General features: G+C 32.0%; 1 protein-coding gene across 1 annotated transcript in view; it reads left to right on the top strand.

The window, feature by feature from the left end:
* The first annotated feature begins 8628 nt into the window (after positions 1 to 8628).
* Positions 8629 to 15747, top strand: part of LOC139493131 (obscurin-like protein 1) — a 228406-nt gene continuing 221287 nt past the window's right edge. The window contains exons 1-4 of the mRNA XM_071281294.1: positions 8629 to 8697; positions 9546 to 9605; positions 11813 to 11964; positions 12359 to 12631. Of these exons, the coding sequence (XP_071137395.1) occupies positions 9568 to 9605; positions 11813 to 11964; positions 12359 to 12631 (463 nt within the window). The 5' untranslated portion in view covers positions 8629 to 8697; positions 9546 to 9567. The remainder of the gene's footprint in view (positions 8698 to 9545; positions 9606 to 11812; positions 11965 to 12358; positions 12632 to 15747) is intronic.

Here is a 15747-nt window from a genome sequence, read left to right as displayed (position 1 = left end):
TGAGATAGAAATTAGGAATATGTCAAAGAGACAACAACCCGACCAAAGGGCAGATTATCTTATCATGAATTGGGTGTCTTCGCGTAAGAGAAGGGAAATTTGTACTCGAAATCTCACTAAACAATCACCAACAGCCAGATATTAGATACTCATCATAGATACCAGGACTAAATTTTGTATATACGCCGGACGCGCGTTTTGTCTACAAAGAACTCATCAGTGACGCTCGAATCCAAAAAGGTTAAAAAGGCCAATGGTCGTTCTCACTGAAATTGACGAGTTATATGGCCATTCATCGTTCCAATTGAGGAATGTGAGATTTTTCAAGACTGTAAAGATCAACGAGACAGATCGGTCAAGTGTGATCAGTCACAATCAGACGAAAGATGAAAAAACTTAAGATTTTGTCAGATCGCGTGACGTCGTGTTAAGAATGAAGATATTTGGTTGCAAAACGAGTAAAATTACTCAGTTTATATAGTGTTGTTCCTTTTATGATAACAATCTGAAGAGTTTTGCAAAAGTGATTTCGCGGTATGTAATTTAATTGTCTACTTTGAAATATTTAATGTATACAAAAATTATTACTTATGATTTTATACATTTTTTTATAGAATTTTTGTAATTTTGATAATTAAATTGGTAATATCAGTAAATGCGTGTCATTCCAAACTTTGCAGTCGTGCTTCCTGATGCTTGATAATTCATTTAACAAAGATGAAGATAGAAATATTTAAAAAAAAAATCCTTACGAAATTTATAATTAAGAAACTGAATAGTCTAACAATGCCCATGCTACGTCAATCTTTAAAGACCCAAATGTTGCAAAACACCTATCCTACCTCCAAGACAAATATGTTGTTGTCCCCGCAGATAAAGCCCCAAACAACATCGTTTTTGTGTGTAAAACACATTACATTAAACGCTTGATAAACGAATTAGGTATTGACACTTCACTTGGAAACTCAACATATACCCTCACGACAATTACCAAAGAGGACATCCTGGATAATCATAGGTCTGTTCTATGTTCCTTTGGAATTGCAACCAAAGATGAGGAACTGGATCTTCCATCACTGTATTGGATACCTAAACTACATTAGTGTTTTACAAACAACGGTATATTGCTGGGTCTTCCAAGTGCTCCACGAAACCTCTTTCTAAATTTTTCACATCTATTTTCTCAGCAATCAAAGACGGGCTTTAAAGTTATTGTGAAACTGCCTATTCTAGAGGTGGAGTGAATCAGATGTGGACACTTAAAAATTCCAAAGATCTTTTAGAGTACATGCAATCTAACTCTCTTTCATCTTGTAACAGTATTAAAACATCTGACTTTTCTACTCTTTACACTAGTATTCCACATTCCAAACTAAAAGACAAATTGAAAGAGTTGGTATTGCTTCGCTTCGCTTCATAAAAAAGAATGGCCAACGTAGATACAAGTATCTTGTCTTAGGGAGGGATAAATCCTACTTTATAAATGATCACTCTGATTTAAATAAAAAATTCTCTGAAACTGATATTATCAAGATGCTTGATTTCTTGATTGACAACCTTTTTGTTACGTTCGGAGGACGTGTTTTTCAACAGACTGTCGGCATTCCATTGGGAACAAACTGTGCCCCTCTACTTGCCGACTAGTTTTTTTTATTATTATTATGAGGCTGACTTCATGCAGGAACTTCTTAAGAAGAAAGACAAGTTAGCAATATCCTTTAACTCTACTTTCCGCTATATAGATGATGTTCTTTCACTAAATAATTCAAAATGTGGTGACTATGTGGAACGCATCTATCCCATCGAACTAGAGATAAAGGATACTACAGATACAGTTAAGTCGGTCTCATATCTTGACTTACATCTAGAAATTGACAATGAGGGTCGGTTGAACACAAAACTTTACGACAAAAGAAATGATTTCAGCTTTCCAATTGTGAACTTTCCATTTCTAAGTAGCAACATTCAAGCAGCACCTCCATACGGGGTATGTATCTACCAATTGATACGGTATTCCCGTGCTTGCATTTACTATCATGATTTTCTTGATAGAGGGTTGCTGCTCACAAGGAAGCTTTTATACCAAGAGTTCCAAATGGTGAAGTTGAAATCATCCCTTCGTAAATTTTACGGACGCCATCACGAGTTGGTTGACCGTTATGGAATAACCGTTTCACAAATGATATCGGATATGTTCCTTACGTCGTAACTACAATCCCCTTCCCTTTCATGAATGTGACCTACCGAATTAGACTATTTACCTTATTTGTTATCACATAAGCAACACGACGGGTGCCAAAAGTGGAGCAGGATCTGCTTACCCTTCCGGAGCACCTGAGATCACCCCTTTTTTTGATGGGGTTCGTGTTGTTTATTCTTTAGTTTTCTATGTTTTGTCATGAGTACTATTGTTTGTCTGTTTGTCTTTTTTCATTTTAAGCCATGGCGCTGTCAGTTTATTTTAGATTAATGAGTTTGACTGTCCCTTTGGTATCTTTCGTCCCTCTTTTATACCTAATATATATTTTAGCCAATATGAAAAAAAAAATATTGAATAATGCATACTCAATTTAGATACTTAGTATTCAAAATAAAACGTTCATCGATTATAAAATATGTATACTTGATGGTGATAGTATTCTCTACGATGTCTAATAGGGAAATTGTATAACTGTTTCAAAGTGCACATGAATACAAATATAGTTCAATACTTTATGTTTTCATCAGTTTTTTTGACGGAAACCCCATAACAGTGATAGAGAAACATGCTTTCGTCAATCTTCCACTTTTACATTATATGTAAGTACTTTTTATAATTTATAACTTTTTGACAATATGTAGTAATGATTTATACAAATGTGTTCTATAACCAATGAAACTCATTCGAAAAAAATCAGGAATAAATATGAATTGAGCTAAGCACATGTTTGTATACCTACAAATAACCTTGAGTATAGACATTTGAATAAACTCAAAAGAGTTCACCACCAATGAATCCTTCCTTGAAGTCTTTGTTTATAAAAGAATAGCAACATGCAATATGAAGACAATGTTGTATCGAAACAAATGAGCTTCGAGACAAGATCACAATACTTTTTCTGTCGAGATCTCATCTTTTTCATTTTTAGCCATGGCGTTGTCAGTTTGTTTTAGATTTATGAGTTTGACTCTCCCTTTGCTATCTTTCGTCCCTCTTTTCCTTTGTTATGTCTTGTATAGTTTCTTGTCAAGAATATAAAGAAAAGAAATTATTGGATATACACCAATGTGTCGGTGACACAAATAACAAAAAAACGTGCACGTTTGATATATAGTTATGAGGTTGTAATAAAGTGGATTTCGTTTTTCGCTCTCAATGTTTTTTTTTATACAATATGTTGCCATTTGATACTCCAGAAAAGTAAGCAGATACTGCAGCACAAGAAGTATTCATTGGAACATTGTGATTTTAAAATTTTATTTTAATTTCTGAGTGAGAGAAATTCATTTTTTTCTCTATTTTATAATATCAAAAAATGCCTGTATCAAGTTAGGAATATGACAGTTGGTGTCCTTTCGTTTGATGTGTTTGAGCTTTCGATTTTGCTATTTGATAAGGGACTTTCCGCTTTAATTTTCCTGGGAATTCAGTATTTTTGTTATATTTGCCATTTTTTGTTTACTTGAATCAACTCTCCAATGCTTTAATAAGTTTTGGATTGTTATATGTATTGTATGTATTTCTCGATCAATACTGCAATACTGAAGACACAAGAAGAATTTAATTAGAAAAAAATAATGGTTCTGCAGTGGAACATTTTTGCATAGGTAATGATGACTATTATTAAGAGAGACAAGAATTTATCCTAGAAGTAGCGGAATACCAAATTTTATCTGAAATAATGACAAAGAATTACAAATTTAGCAAAGCTATCCAGCAGATTAAATATAAATATGTAATACGCATATATGACCTTCTGCAATGCAAATGATATATGTTTCAGGAAAAAAAAACGACACTAATTTTACTTATTATCACAACTGGATGGCAATATATATTCAATTTTGTATTACACTATCGATAATAAACTTTCGTCTGTTCCATAAAGATATTTATCAATACATATTTATAATTGATTGCAATTGTTTTGTTTTTATTTTATTTTTTTTATATTTCAGTATTGGTATACAACCATTCTTAAAGAAGATCGAAACAGAAGCATTTGTGAACCTTTCGACAACAGCTTTGTAAGTAGATATTAAACAGGTATAGCAATAATATCGAACTCCAAAGTAAATTGAAAAAAGGGAAGTCAATAGAAACTGTCAAAATCAAATGTTATCGACCATATTTCTGACTTGGAACAAACCCGGTTTTTAATGGCTAAACCTCCCACTTTTATTTCAGTTGGGTATAATTCAGTTAAGTTGACAGACAGACATATTATACTATTGTGACAATACTTGGGATCCAATATATACTCTGTCTGCAGGCGCTGTTTGAATATTTCGAAAGAGAACTAGAAAGTTCACAATTAAACAGCTGGAATCATCTCTTTTGTTGTACATTTTTGTTTTTAATTGACCCTCAAAGTCACCAAAATGTTATTTATTTAGAGAAAAGGAAAAGAAAAACCAATACCGAACTCCAAATACAATTACAAATGAAAAGTCTCTTATCAAATTGCAGAATCTAAAGCTCAAACACAACAAACGCATGAAAAATAAAAACTGTCATATTCCTGACTTTATTGGGGCCTATTATAGCTGACTTTGCGGTATGGGCTTTGCTCATTGTTGAAGGCCGTACGGTGACCTATAGTTGTTAATGTCTGTGTCATTTTGGTCTTTTGTGGATAGTTGTCTCATTGGCAATCATACCACATCTTCTTTTTTATATATTGGTACAGGCAATTCCTTACGTAGATTATTCTCAATTTTTGGTTGTTTCAAAGTTAGCTAAACCTATCATTTGTATAACAGTCGGAAAAATTTCCGTTTTATTGCGAACTATGAGCGAACAAAAAAATCCAGACAAGTGGTAAATAATCAGGGGTTCAGAAGTTAACATTGTGTTAATGTGGATTCATTTGCGTTGATATCAATTTTCGTCGATTGAGAAAAGCGTTCATTTTCGTGGATACTTAATTTCGTGGTTATGTCAATCTCTGCACACAAAGCCTACAGAAAATTTATAATTTGTTGAATACTTAAATTAGTGGTTCACCTGAACCCACGAAACCCACGAAAATTGATATCTAACGAAAAATAATGAAACCACAGTATACATGTTATAATCTTAATCACTTTGAAAAACTTATATGTTACCTAAAAATAGCCAAAATCGCCCAAAGTCAAAGCACATAGGGAACATTAAAAGACAAAAAACTAAAATTATTATAGCACAACAACAACGTCGAAATGATATTACAAAAAATGAGGTAAACAGTAATGGTTAGTAATTTACAATGGCAAATAAAAAAAACCTATGACACGTAATTAAAATGATAAACAATATCAGTACTTCGAATATATACTTTACTACGAAGTTGATACGAAATATTAATCAACAAGATTTTGGTAACCTATCGATGAACTGTTTAAAAAAAAAGAAATGGAGACTTTCCTATAAGATGGAAAGTGTACTAAAAGGATACTGCTAACTTATTGTCGGACTTTCTAGAATATCGAACACTGTTTATACTTGTCTAATGTTAAATTTAAATTTTGCAAATACTGTATTTTGTTGACTCTTCAAAAATAAATTTAATACTTGGCAAACGTTGAGACAAAGAGCGTTCAAATAGGAAATAAGCAGAATAAAATCACAGTTTGATGTTCCTGGAGACACGCTCGTTACGTTATAAATTAATCTCAAATATGATTGAGAATGATTTGTTTAACATGAATCAATGCTTAACCATTGTGTCTCTAAATTAGACTATTCTTCCGATTTCATGTCCAAATTAAAGGCTTTTTCTAATTAGTTTTTGTTAGTGAGTTAACCTTGTTAGCATGTAAAACGATGCTTTAAATAAATAGAATTGAGAAATGGATAATGTGTCAAAGAGACAACAACATAACCTAAGAGAAGAAAAAAGCATTTGAGTTTGAATATTCCTGTGGTATCTTTGACCTCTTTTAATTACTTTTAATCCTGCAATTAATATCATTAAAATGAAATGTTTATTCAAATCAAATTGATGAAGAAGAAATATAAATATGTAATTTGATACAACTGTAATACAAGTGAGAAGTGAGAAAATACCTGTACCAAGTCAGGACAGTCAGGATTCCATTTTGTCAAAATTATCTCCCCATTACGCCAGTACATTGTACATTTTCACAATCGTAGAAATGGAAGCAAATGTAGGGATGACGCGCTGCCAATTTTGCTCTTGAAAACCGATAAATTTATCCACAAAGCACCATTACGATCCTAATATGTCAGTTGTATTTTAAAAGACAAATGTATCTACTAGCTAATGAGCATCAGTTAATGATCTTGTCTGCATTGATTTACCTAAAAACTATTGTCTAATCGGTTGTCAGGTGGAATTTTCGAAAATTCTTAAACATTTAAAAAAATCGTAATTGAACAATTCGTGGAAGGGCAGACAAAGAATGATGATTATAAACACTAGTTATCACACACAAAATTTTTTTTTTCGAAGATATGCATTTTCATCATCCAACTTAAAAGACTGTCGTCAAGTACTTTTAGTAAAAAATAATAGCTATTCGAACACACCTACTCTGTTTTTGTGATTCGTTAGATATGTATTTCACTTGACGGGTCACCCATATATTTCATCTTTTCGTACTGTGATTTTTTTTATGTTATAAAGTCAATCTGTAGCTTTGATATATAAAAATGATAGAATCTGAAGCGAGATGATATATCAAATATTCCTGCTTTGTACGTTTTAAAGACAAAATATACACCTCAAACACGCCCTAACATAAAAAGGTGCACTCGATTTTCTGGAAAGTTTTCTTGAGTCACATAATGGAAGGGCAGACACAAAAAATACTGATCTAATAGATGAATATGTTCTCCGTCCGTGGTAATTTAAAAACAATCGGAGGTTATGCATTTTTTTTATCCAACTTGAAAGATACCCATGTCGTCGACTTGATATCTACTTGTTCTGCATTACTATGTAATAGATAAATTGAATACTTATGGAAATGGTATTTTTAAAATAAAACACTTCGGAGTTGAGAAGAAAATTGTCGTTTCATTTTTTTTCTATTGACTTTTAAAACAAATCGTTACTATAGTAAACATTACAGTAGGCATTTATCGACTACTCTAACAAGGAGCTTCGATTCTTTTGTTCTATTTCAACTGGGTTTCCGCCTGAGGAATATGACAGTTTTTGTCCTTTCGTTTGAAGTGTTTTATTATTTGATTTTGCCATTTGATAAGGGACTTTCCGGTTTGAATTTTTCAGTATTTTTTGGATTTTATTTTTTATACAACTTTTATTGCCTCTATATATTTTTTACGAAATATACTCCTGATTTGCCGACTGTTAGTCTGTTACATCTGAAAGGGCAACTAACTACAAGATATGAAAAAAAATAAGATAAGATTTATTTGGTTCATTCATTAATTAAAGGGAAATAACGAAATAACAATTTGTTTTTATCAGCCAATTTGGTACACTTTTGTTAAAATAAGCAGAGAAATATCGCTGATGCTTGCAACAACGTTAATATTTTCAGTCTTTAATGTTACTATAAAAAAGAAGATGTGGTTTGATTGCCAATGAGACAACTGTTCACAAGAGACCAAAATGACACAGACATTAACAACTAAAGGTCACCGTACGACCTTCAACAATGAGCAAAGCCAATACCGCATAGTCAGCTATAAAAGGCACCGATATGACAATGTAAAACAATTCAAACCAGAAAACTAACGGCCTTATTTGTATAAAAAATTGAACGAAAAACAAATATGTAACACATAAACAAACGGCATTCGCATTCACTGAATTACAGGCTCCTGACTTGGGACAGGCACAAACATAAATAATGTGGCTGGGTTAAACATGTTAGCGGGATCCCAACACCTATACCTTATATTCTTTTTTGCCGCCGATATAATGAAGATACAGCACAAATTTAATCTGTGTAAAATACTATTTCTACAAGAGTCTCATTTTTACAAACACCTTAGAATGAAAGTTAAAACATAAATTCAAATGTGCCTAACTTTGCTCAGCGACAAACTATAAGTCTCAAACAGAATTCAGGACCATACGCGTTGATAACTTGATATCAATATGTGGTGTTACTTGCATGTATTGACAATAAAATCGGTGTTACTACCGATATATACAATATTCATAGATCTTACAACGATAATGAATTACAATCTTTAGGAAAAAGTTTATTTTCAGAACCTGTAACTTTATATGAATTGTATTTCTGCATATAATCCAAGTACTGTTGAAAGTGTATACATGTGATCATTGAAACGGAGGTTCACACGTTTTTAACTGGTAACAATCTGTCATATAATACCGACTAAGTTCAACTATTTGTTTAAGCCATTGTCTAGATTTAGCATTCTCTTACAAGTTCATTGATGTTTCAGTTGAGATTTATTTTCTACATTTTTTGCAGAGCAATAGAAATGATTTTTGACGGTAACAATAACACTGTAATAGAGAAGAATGCCTTCATTAATGTTAATTTCAACAAATTGTAAGCATTTTTCTTAACATTCTTTAGGAATTTCGATAAATCTAGTTATATTATATAAGAGTTTAAAAAAGGCCATATTATACAATAGATTTTGTTTCGAAAGGGATGACAATGTGTCTTAATGGCTGCTTCCAAGTTTTAAAATTGAGCGGTCAGTGAATGCTTCCAACTCGTATCGAACTTGAAATAATTGTTATTATCAAAGCAGGAATATGTTTATTGGATCTAAATCATATTATGAACAACACAATTTCAAATATAATGTCATATGAAGAATGGAATGACCTATATTACGAATGTCTTTATTTTCAGTTTTGTTAGTGTCAATCAAATCATTTGACCATTATGGTTAATCCGCGACATTTATTTGTTTTGTATCGCCCCCTTATTATCTCTTTCCTCTTTTCGAAAATTGAGAACATATAATTATTATGAACATACGACTATTTGATATACACTTTTCCTTTGTGGCGTATTTAACTTTCTATTGTGACGCCAACATTTCGTTGAAACCTGTGTAATGTCCAGTTATGGCGTACGATTGCGATATAGTGATTTTTAAAATAATTAGTTAAACAAGTGGAAATATTAAGATCGTGTAGGAATGTTTTCGTTTGAAAGACAAGATTTCCATAAATACATTTTTAGATTAGTTTTGTAGGTTCCTCATTAGCTATTTCTTGGATAAAAACCTGTAAACAGAACATCTGAAAATTATTGTTTTTCTCTTATAAAACAAATGTAAAGCTACAGTTAATATCATGCTTACAGCGCACAAGTCAATTATGTTTTTTTGTAGTTGGCATCGCATGGTGTGTTACCGACTTATTTGTTTTTCGTCTTTTTAGATTTCTTGGTCAAAACTGTGAAATGAAAGAAAACCGAATGATAACTATCTCAGACAAAATGTAAGTTTATCGCATTAATGCATACGAAAGGTCAGAAAAGGGTCCATTTTAGTGAAAATATTATTTATTTTCTTTTTATCAAAACTATAAAGATATAATTTCAATTGACTGAGTTTTCAAACTTGGCTCACGTCATTCAGTACACACACTGATCAATCGATCATTTATTATCAGCAGATCCATACAAAAATTCATTTTAGAGCATTTACTACTTTGCCTTTTTAAAAAACGTTACAATTGTCTGAGCAGACACTTTATGAACAAGGGGTATGTCAATGAACGTCGCGTTGTTTTTCTATAAATGTAGAAGATACCAATTTCTTGTTGATAAATTTTATGTATAAAATAATACAGGATGGTCTTAGACATTTACATACCGCCATTGTGTTAATGTGCAGTGGACAAATTATAGTCTTGTGTGCTCTGACCATATATCATTTTGTTTCTTAATATATATACTCACCACTAGCAGTACATTGATATCTATAAATCTGAAGTATATAATTCGCACTCTTTCTATACCCTTAAATTTCCCCACATAATCCATTTTTTTTAAATCCATATGATTAGACAATAAAATAACAATAACCTTTAACTAAAATATATTACAACAGGGCTTACTAAGTCTGTCTTGTAGGCTGCTATATATTGAGATATGGTGTAAATGAGGAATTAAAAAAAAACAAAAAACAAAAAACGATTAATAAAAAAAATAAAAAACCAAGACAAAGAAAACCGTCAAAGGACGACTGAGAAACAAAACCTTCACAAAATCAAATATGGAGGTTTGTTGAAATGTCGACAATACCTTTGATGTTAACGCTGAATTAGTAATATATATTTCACCAATAATGTTACCTTCTAGAATGATAATTGATAACACACAGCTAACTATGATAATATACACTAATGTTTCCATTGCCTTGTCTACAATGATATTATTTCCATGGCATATTTCCCAATGTTTTGGGAACTGCATTGAAGAACATTAGATACATAATTTCAGCAGGTAAAAAGTTCAGTACAGACATGGCAACTTGGGTCTGCATTATCCGATGTACATTATTACTTAGTCTCTCATCTAGAACTTTCAACGAATCGTATTAACGTTCTCTTATATGAAGATAAAAACAGGATCACAACATCATGTGTTACTTAAAATAAACGATAATCACGGGTATATCAATATTGCGATGGTTACTGAGATCGACGTAACCATAAAATGAGTCACATCATACTATGTTGTTAAATTAATCTTGAAAAGCGGAAGATTAAAGTCATAAGAAACAAGTGACTGGTGAAAAATAATGTTTATCCAATTCTTGAACCAATGCATGTATAAATCATAAACTTAGTCCTCTGTGCACGATTTTATCATTTTTTACGCAAATATATCGTATAATCGTAATTTTTTTTTCTCTCTGTCTGTTATGATTTAACAAATATGGCTACTCATTAAATGCCGTGTTTTAAAGCCGATGTTTTCCCATTGTCACCTTACAGTAAATAATCAACAACAAGCATGGGTATTAGCACGTGTTTAACATATACAATCAGGTCATTGTTTATTTTAATGACAGATTCATGCGTATTGCTATCAACGGATTTTTACGAGGAGGGTCACGCTTAGGTCACTATGCATAAGGAAAATATGTCGGCGAATTGCTTCCTGGCAGCAAGCAATTAAAAATAAGTAAACTTCTTCTAAATGTGGACAAATAAAAGAATTTTCCTCAGAAAAAGTATATGTACATAAGTTGTATAATGAAAACTATCCATGTAGTTTTAAAAAACATATGCATATTTTTTTTTAATTTGAGGTTTCATATGACTTTAAGGAATTATAAAAAAATAATCTATTATTTATTTATAAATTTATTATTAAATTTCGACTAAAGAGCACATAATTAAAAACTTACAGATGTACAAATGCATCTTATCGATACAACAAAAAAAACATTAACATGTGTAATAGGCATATTCATTAATAGATTTAAACATTTTTACATATTTTGCGTTTCTGAAATGCATTTTTCCTTTTATCTTTATCAGAAACGCTTTTCCATTCAAATACATTTTTTTTTTTTTTTTTTTTTTACCAAAATGCAAAACAAAAAAAAAGTCTAGAATGTATAGCTTTGGCACACGCGAAGAGCTAAATGGCAAAAATACACAAAAGATCCAGCAATTTATTTTCTCAATTTTAGATATTTTAATGATGAAAATCTAATGTGTGATTGTGACGTCATGTGGTTCGTGTACGTACGCCATGATCAGCCGTTTGTAACTCAGGGTGGAAAATGTTCAAAAAGAAATAAAACACTATCTGAGTTGGTACCTCAAGACTTTGATTGTATTGGTATGTATAATAAGACTTCTCTGCCACGAATCTTTATTTTTGTTAACCTGATATTGAATAAATATGAATTAAATATACAAAAACAAGGGTATTTAACCACTATCTCTGTAAACTATTTAAGAAATAAAAGTCAATTTTTGGTTTACCGTTCAAAATACTGATGGAAACGAACGCACACCTAAAAAAAACAACAAAAAAAAATGAACCTTATCGATATATTTCTGATTTGGAACAGGAGCAGAACCAGTTGCGTCGATAGGATGAGTGTTGACAGCAACAATATTTGCCATATATATAGCGCAAACGAAAGTGTCTGCTAATGATTATATAATAGTATGATTCATTGATATTTAATAGTTGAATTTGTTTACTGTGGTTATTTTCCTATTTTTAGACAATGTTGTACCTGTACAGAGTTGCATTGTATCTCAACCCGTCGATCTTCTATGTGAATTCAACTACTTAACAACAAATCTAATACGTTGGATACATTCACGTAATGGCAAATTCATAAGGGAAATGAATATAGACTTTGTTGATAAGGATACAAATACACTTCATTTACCGTTTTGTGATCATGACGACTCTGGAGAATACACATGTATGCTGTCAACAGACTATTCTCTGCTTCCAAGTTTAAACAGATCTGTACAGTTGTTGGTCAAAGGTACGTAATCAGTAGCATGCACTAAAAAGCGTTTAAAATGTACATTTGTTCTTAATGCCTTGTGTGTCAAAATAGCCGATTTTTTTTATTTTGTCTCTTTTTAAAAGACAAAGGCTAATGTCGTTTCATAAATAGTTTTGTAGATTTGCTAGTAATTAATTGAATCTAGCTGTATTTAACAAAACTTTTAGGAATTTTGGTTCTCAATGCTCTTCAACTTGGTACTTTATTTGGCCTTTTTAACTTTTTTGGATTCGAGCGTCACTGATGAGTCTTTTGTAGACGAAACGCGCGTCTGGCGTATATACTAAATTTAGTCCTGGTATCTTTGATGAGTTTATTTACCTCTCAAACAGGTCGATACATTATTTCATTTGATACTAATATTTTTGTTATATATACACCTCGCAAACTGTTAAGCAACACCTGATAATTTTCCAGAATCGTTTTTAATGAATCCGTAACTTATCGAATTATTGATACAATGAACTGTATTTGTGTATTTATAAGAAAACATATAAAATGGTAATTGAAAATTGAAAGTTTGGACTGTTTTCATGATTGAACTTTTGTCTGTTTCATTTTGGCAAATGGTTATAAAAGGGCAAAATAAAATACAAGATAAAGTTTCAACTTTAACTGAAGTTTTTATAAAGTTTGCTCTGCACTATACACACTATTCTTTTCAAAACTCGAGAGTGACAACTTGTGAATAAATTAAAGTACAATTTAGGCCAGTAGTGATTGTATCCTCCACGCTTCCGGAAAAATTTAGCCACATGTCGTCTTGTGCTTTGAACTAAGTGTCGTAATGTTCTAACAGCAATTCTTTGCCATTTCAATTTAGCATGTTTGAGATGATATTGCTCCAACAGTCAACAACAGGGTTACAGCTAGTAAGAATTTACAGGAATTACAAGCAGCCTTGATTGAATGGCAAAGAATTGCTGTTAGAACATTACGACACTTAGTTCAAAGCACAAGACGACAATTGTAAAACAAAAATTAGAAGCAAAAACATTTAGGTGTTGCTTAACTTTTGGCGAGGTGTACATATATATCACTTTATAATTTTCAAAAAGAGTAACAAATACAGCAATACCAGCATATTATGTCATACTAAGGAATAATATGTGTTTTCCATTTTGAACATAACTGGACGTTTCCAAACAGTTATACAATCGATTTACTGACGTACAAAATAAAAACAGCAGCAGTATACCGCTGTTCTAAAATTATAAATCTTTTGAGATAAATTAAATCCATGTAGCGAATAGAGACCGAGGGCAAATATAAACTATAAGACGAAAACAACGGAACTAAAATTTCATAAACACTACTTGGTAAAAGGCATGGTTTTGTTTTCTTTAAAACCTGAAACAGTAATGACCAGAACTAAACTCTTCGCAGTCGGCAGTGTACTGACCAGTTACTGCACGACAAAAGGTATCGTCATTTGTGTGAGCAAAACATTCAAGAATTTAAGAGTTGTTCAGTTAAAAATGACCGTTTCAGAAATAAAACCAATATAAGTGATAGTAAAGAAAATTTACGTCTAGTATTGCAATCATACAGTCGAACATAATCCACAAATCTGCAGCTCAACATTGCAGATGCATCCATCCCTCAGCACATAATACCTTTTTTGTTAAAGAAACAAAAGTGTCTTCTTTTTAGTCGATCACTATTTTTCGCTGTATTAAATCAGCATACAGAAGACAAGGATGATTATTTAATCTTGTCTGTAATGTTCTATTCCATCCCATACGATTTCATTATTCAATGGTTACAAGGACTTAACAACTGAAATGGAGATCCCCAATACTCCATAGCCGTTAACAACATGACGATTGGACTAAAGCAATATAATGTGATTGTTACGATTGTAACGATTCAAATTTTCATGAGACGTACGAGCAGTGTTTATAGTTGTAAGACTTTTAATGTATATGGAGTAGTTGTAGAACAATTTGTTTCAGGACGAGGTATTTTTGTCATTACTTTCATTATCATATTGTACATTTGGGTGCAGATCAAGCATTACATGAAGTCGCGCGAATAAAAAAAACAGGCATTTACGTTAACGTTTACCTCCGCGTTAACGCGTAATTTCTAATGTGTTTCATAATTAACTGGCGTTTTCCTCCGCATTAACGTGACATTGGCGCGTCCTCTATTTGATAAAAAAGAGTAAACGCACGTTTACTACTTCACTGTGGGTTACAATAATGCTAATAACAATTTTTTATCATAGGATTTATTTTTAGAACAATCCATTATTTAATAATTAACAATTTAAGAAAAAGAAAAGAACCAGTTGTTTGAAAGAATACAAATACGCGACCTGATTCACTTCAAATTTAAAATATATTAAGCCTGATAACAGTGACTTTTTTGTCCCTCAGGATAAATACCTTACCCTAACCTTAATTCTCTCCGCGCCAGAAGTCGCATAAGGCCTCCACGCTGCTCTTTCATCCTTTTCTATCCTTTGCCGCTGTTCTGGCTACGTTCCAACTTGTCCATCCTTGTTGGTTTCTTTCTCTCTCTGATGTTCTTCTCCATGTAGTTTTTGGCCTTCCTCTAGTTCCTTTCCCTGCAGGTGCCCATTGTAGAGCTACATAGCTGTTGTTATCTCTTTCACGCCTAAATATATGTCCTATCCATGTCCACCGTCTCCTTCTGATTTCACAACCGATGTTTCTGGTGTTAGCTATTTCGTTTACTGTTTTGTTCGATGTTTTACTTTGCCATCTTATTTTAAGGATCTTACTTAGGCATTGGTGTTCTACAGTATTAAGTTTCTTTTCTTCAATGTTTGTTAGTGTCCATGTTTCACATCCATACAATAATACAGGTCTAACTAATGATTTATTAGGTGTATTTTTGTTTTTCGGCCTATACCTCTTGCATACGATATATTTCTAAGGCGTTTGAATGTCCCTCTTGCTTTCTGTATTCTATTTTTGATGTCACAACTTCCTCCTCCCTCTTTGTCTATGACTGCTCCCAGGTATGTGAATTTGTCTACATTTTCTTCTTTCTGGTTGTAAAATGTTATCAACTCTGTTTTCAGGATAAATAGCTTCACACAAATTAAGAGCTCTATAAATCTA

The sequence above is a fragment of the Mytilus edulis genome, chromosome 10 (genome assembly GCF_963676685.1).
Source record: "Mytilus edulis chromosome 10, xbMytEdul2.2, whole genome shotgun sequence".
NCBI classification, from domain to species: Eukaryota; Metazoa; Mollusca; class Bivalvia; order Mytilida; family Mytilidae; genus Mytilus; species Mytilus edulis.
The sequence above is the reverse complement of the archived record's forward strand: the minus strand, read 5'-3'. Positions and strand labels throughout refer to the sequence as shown.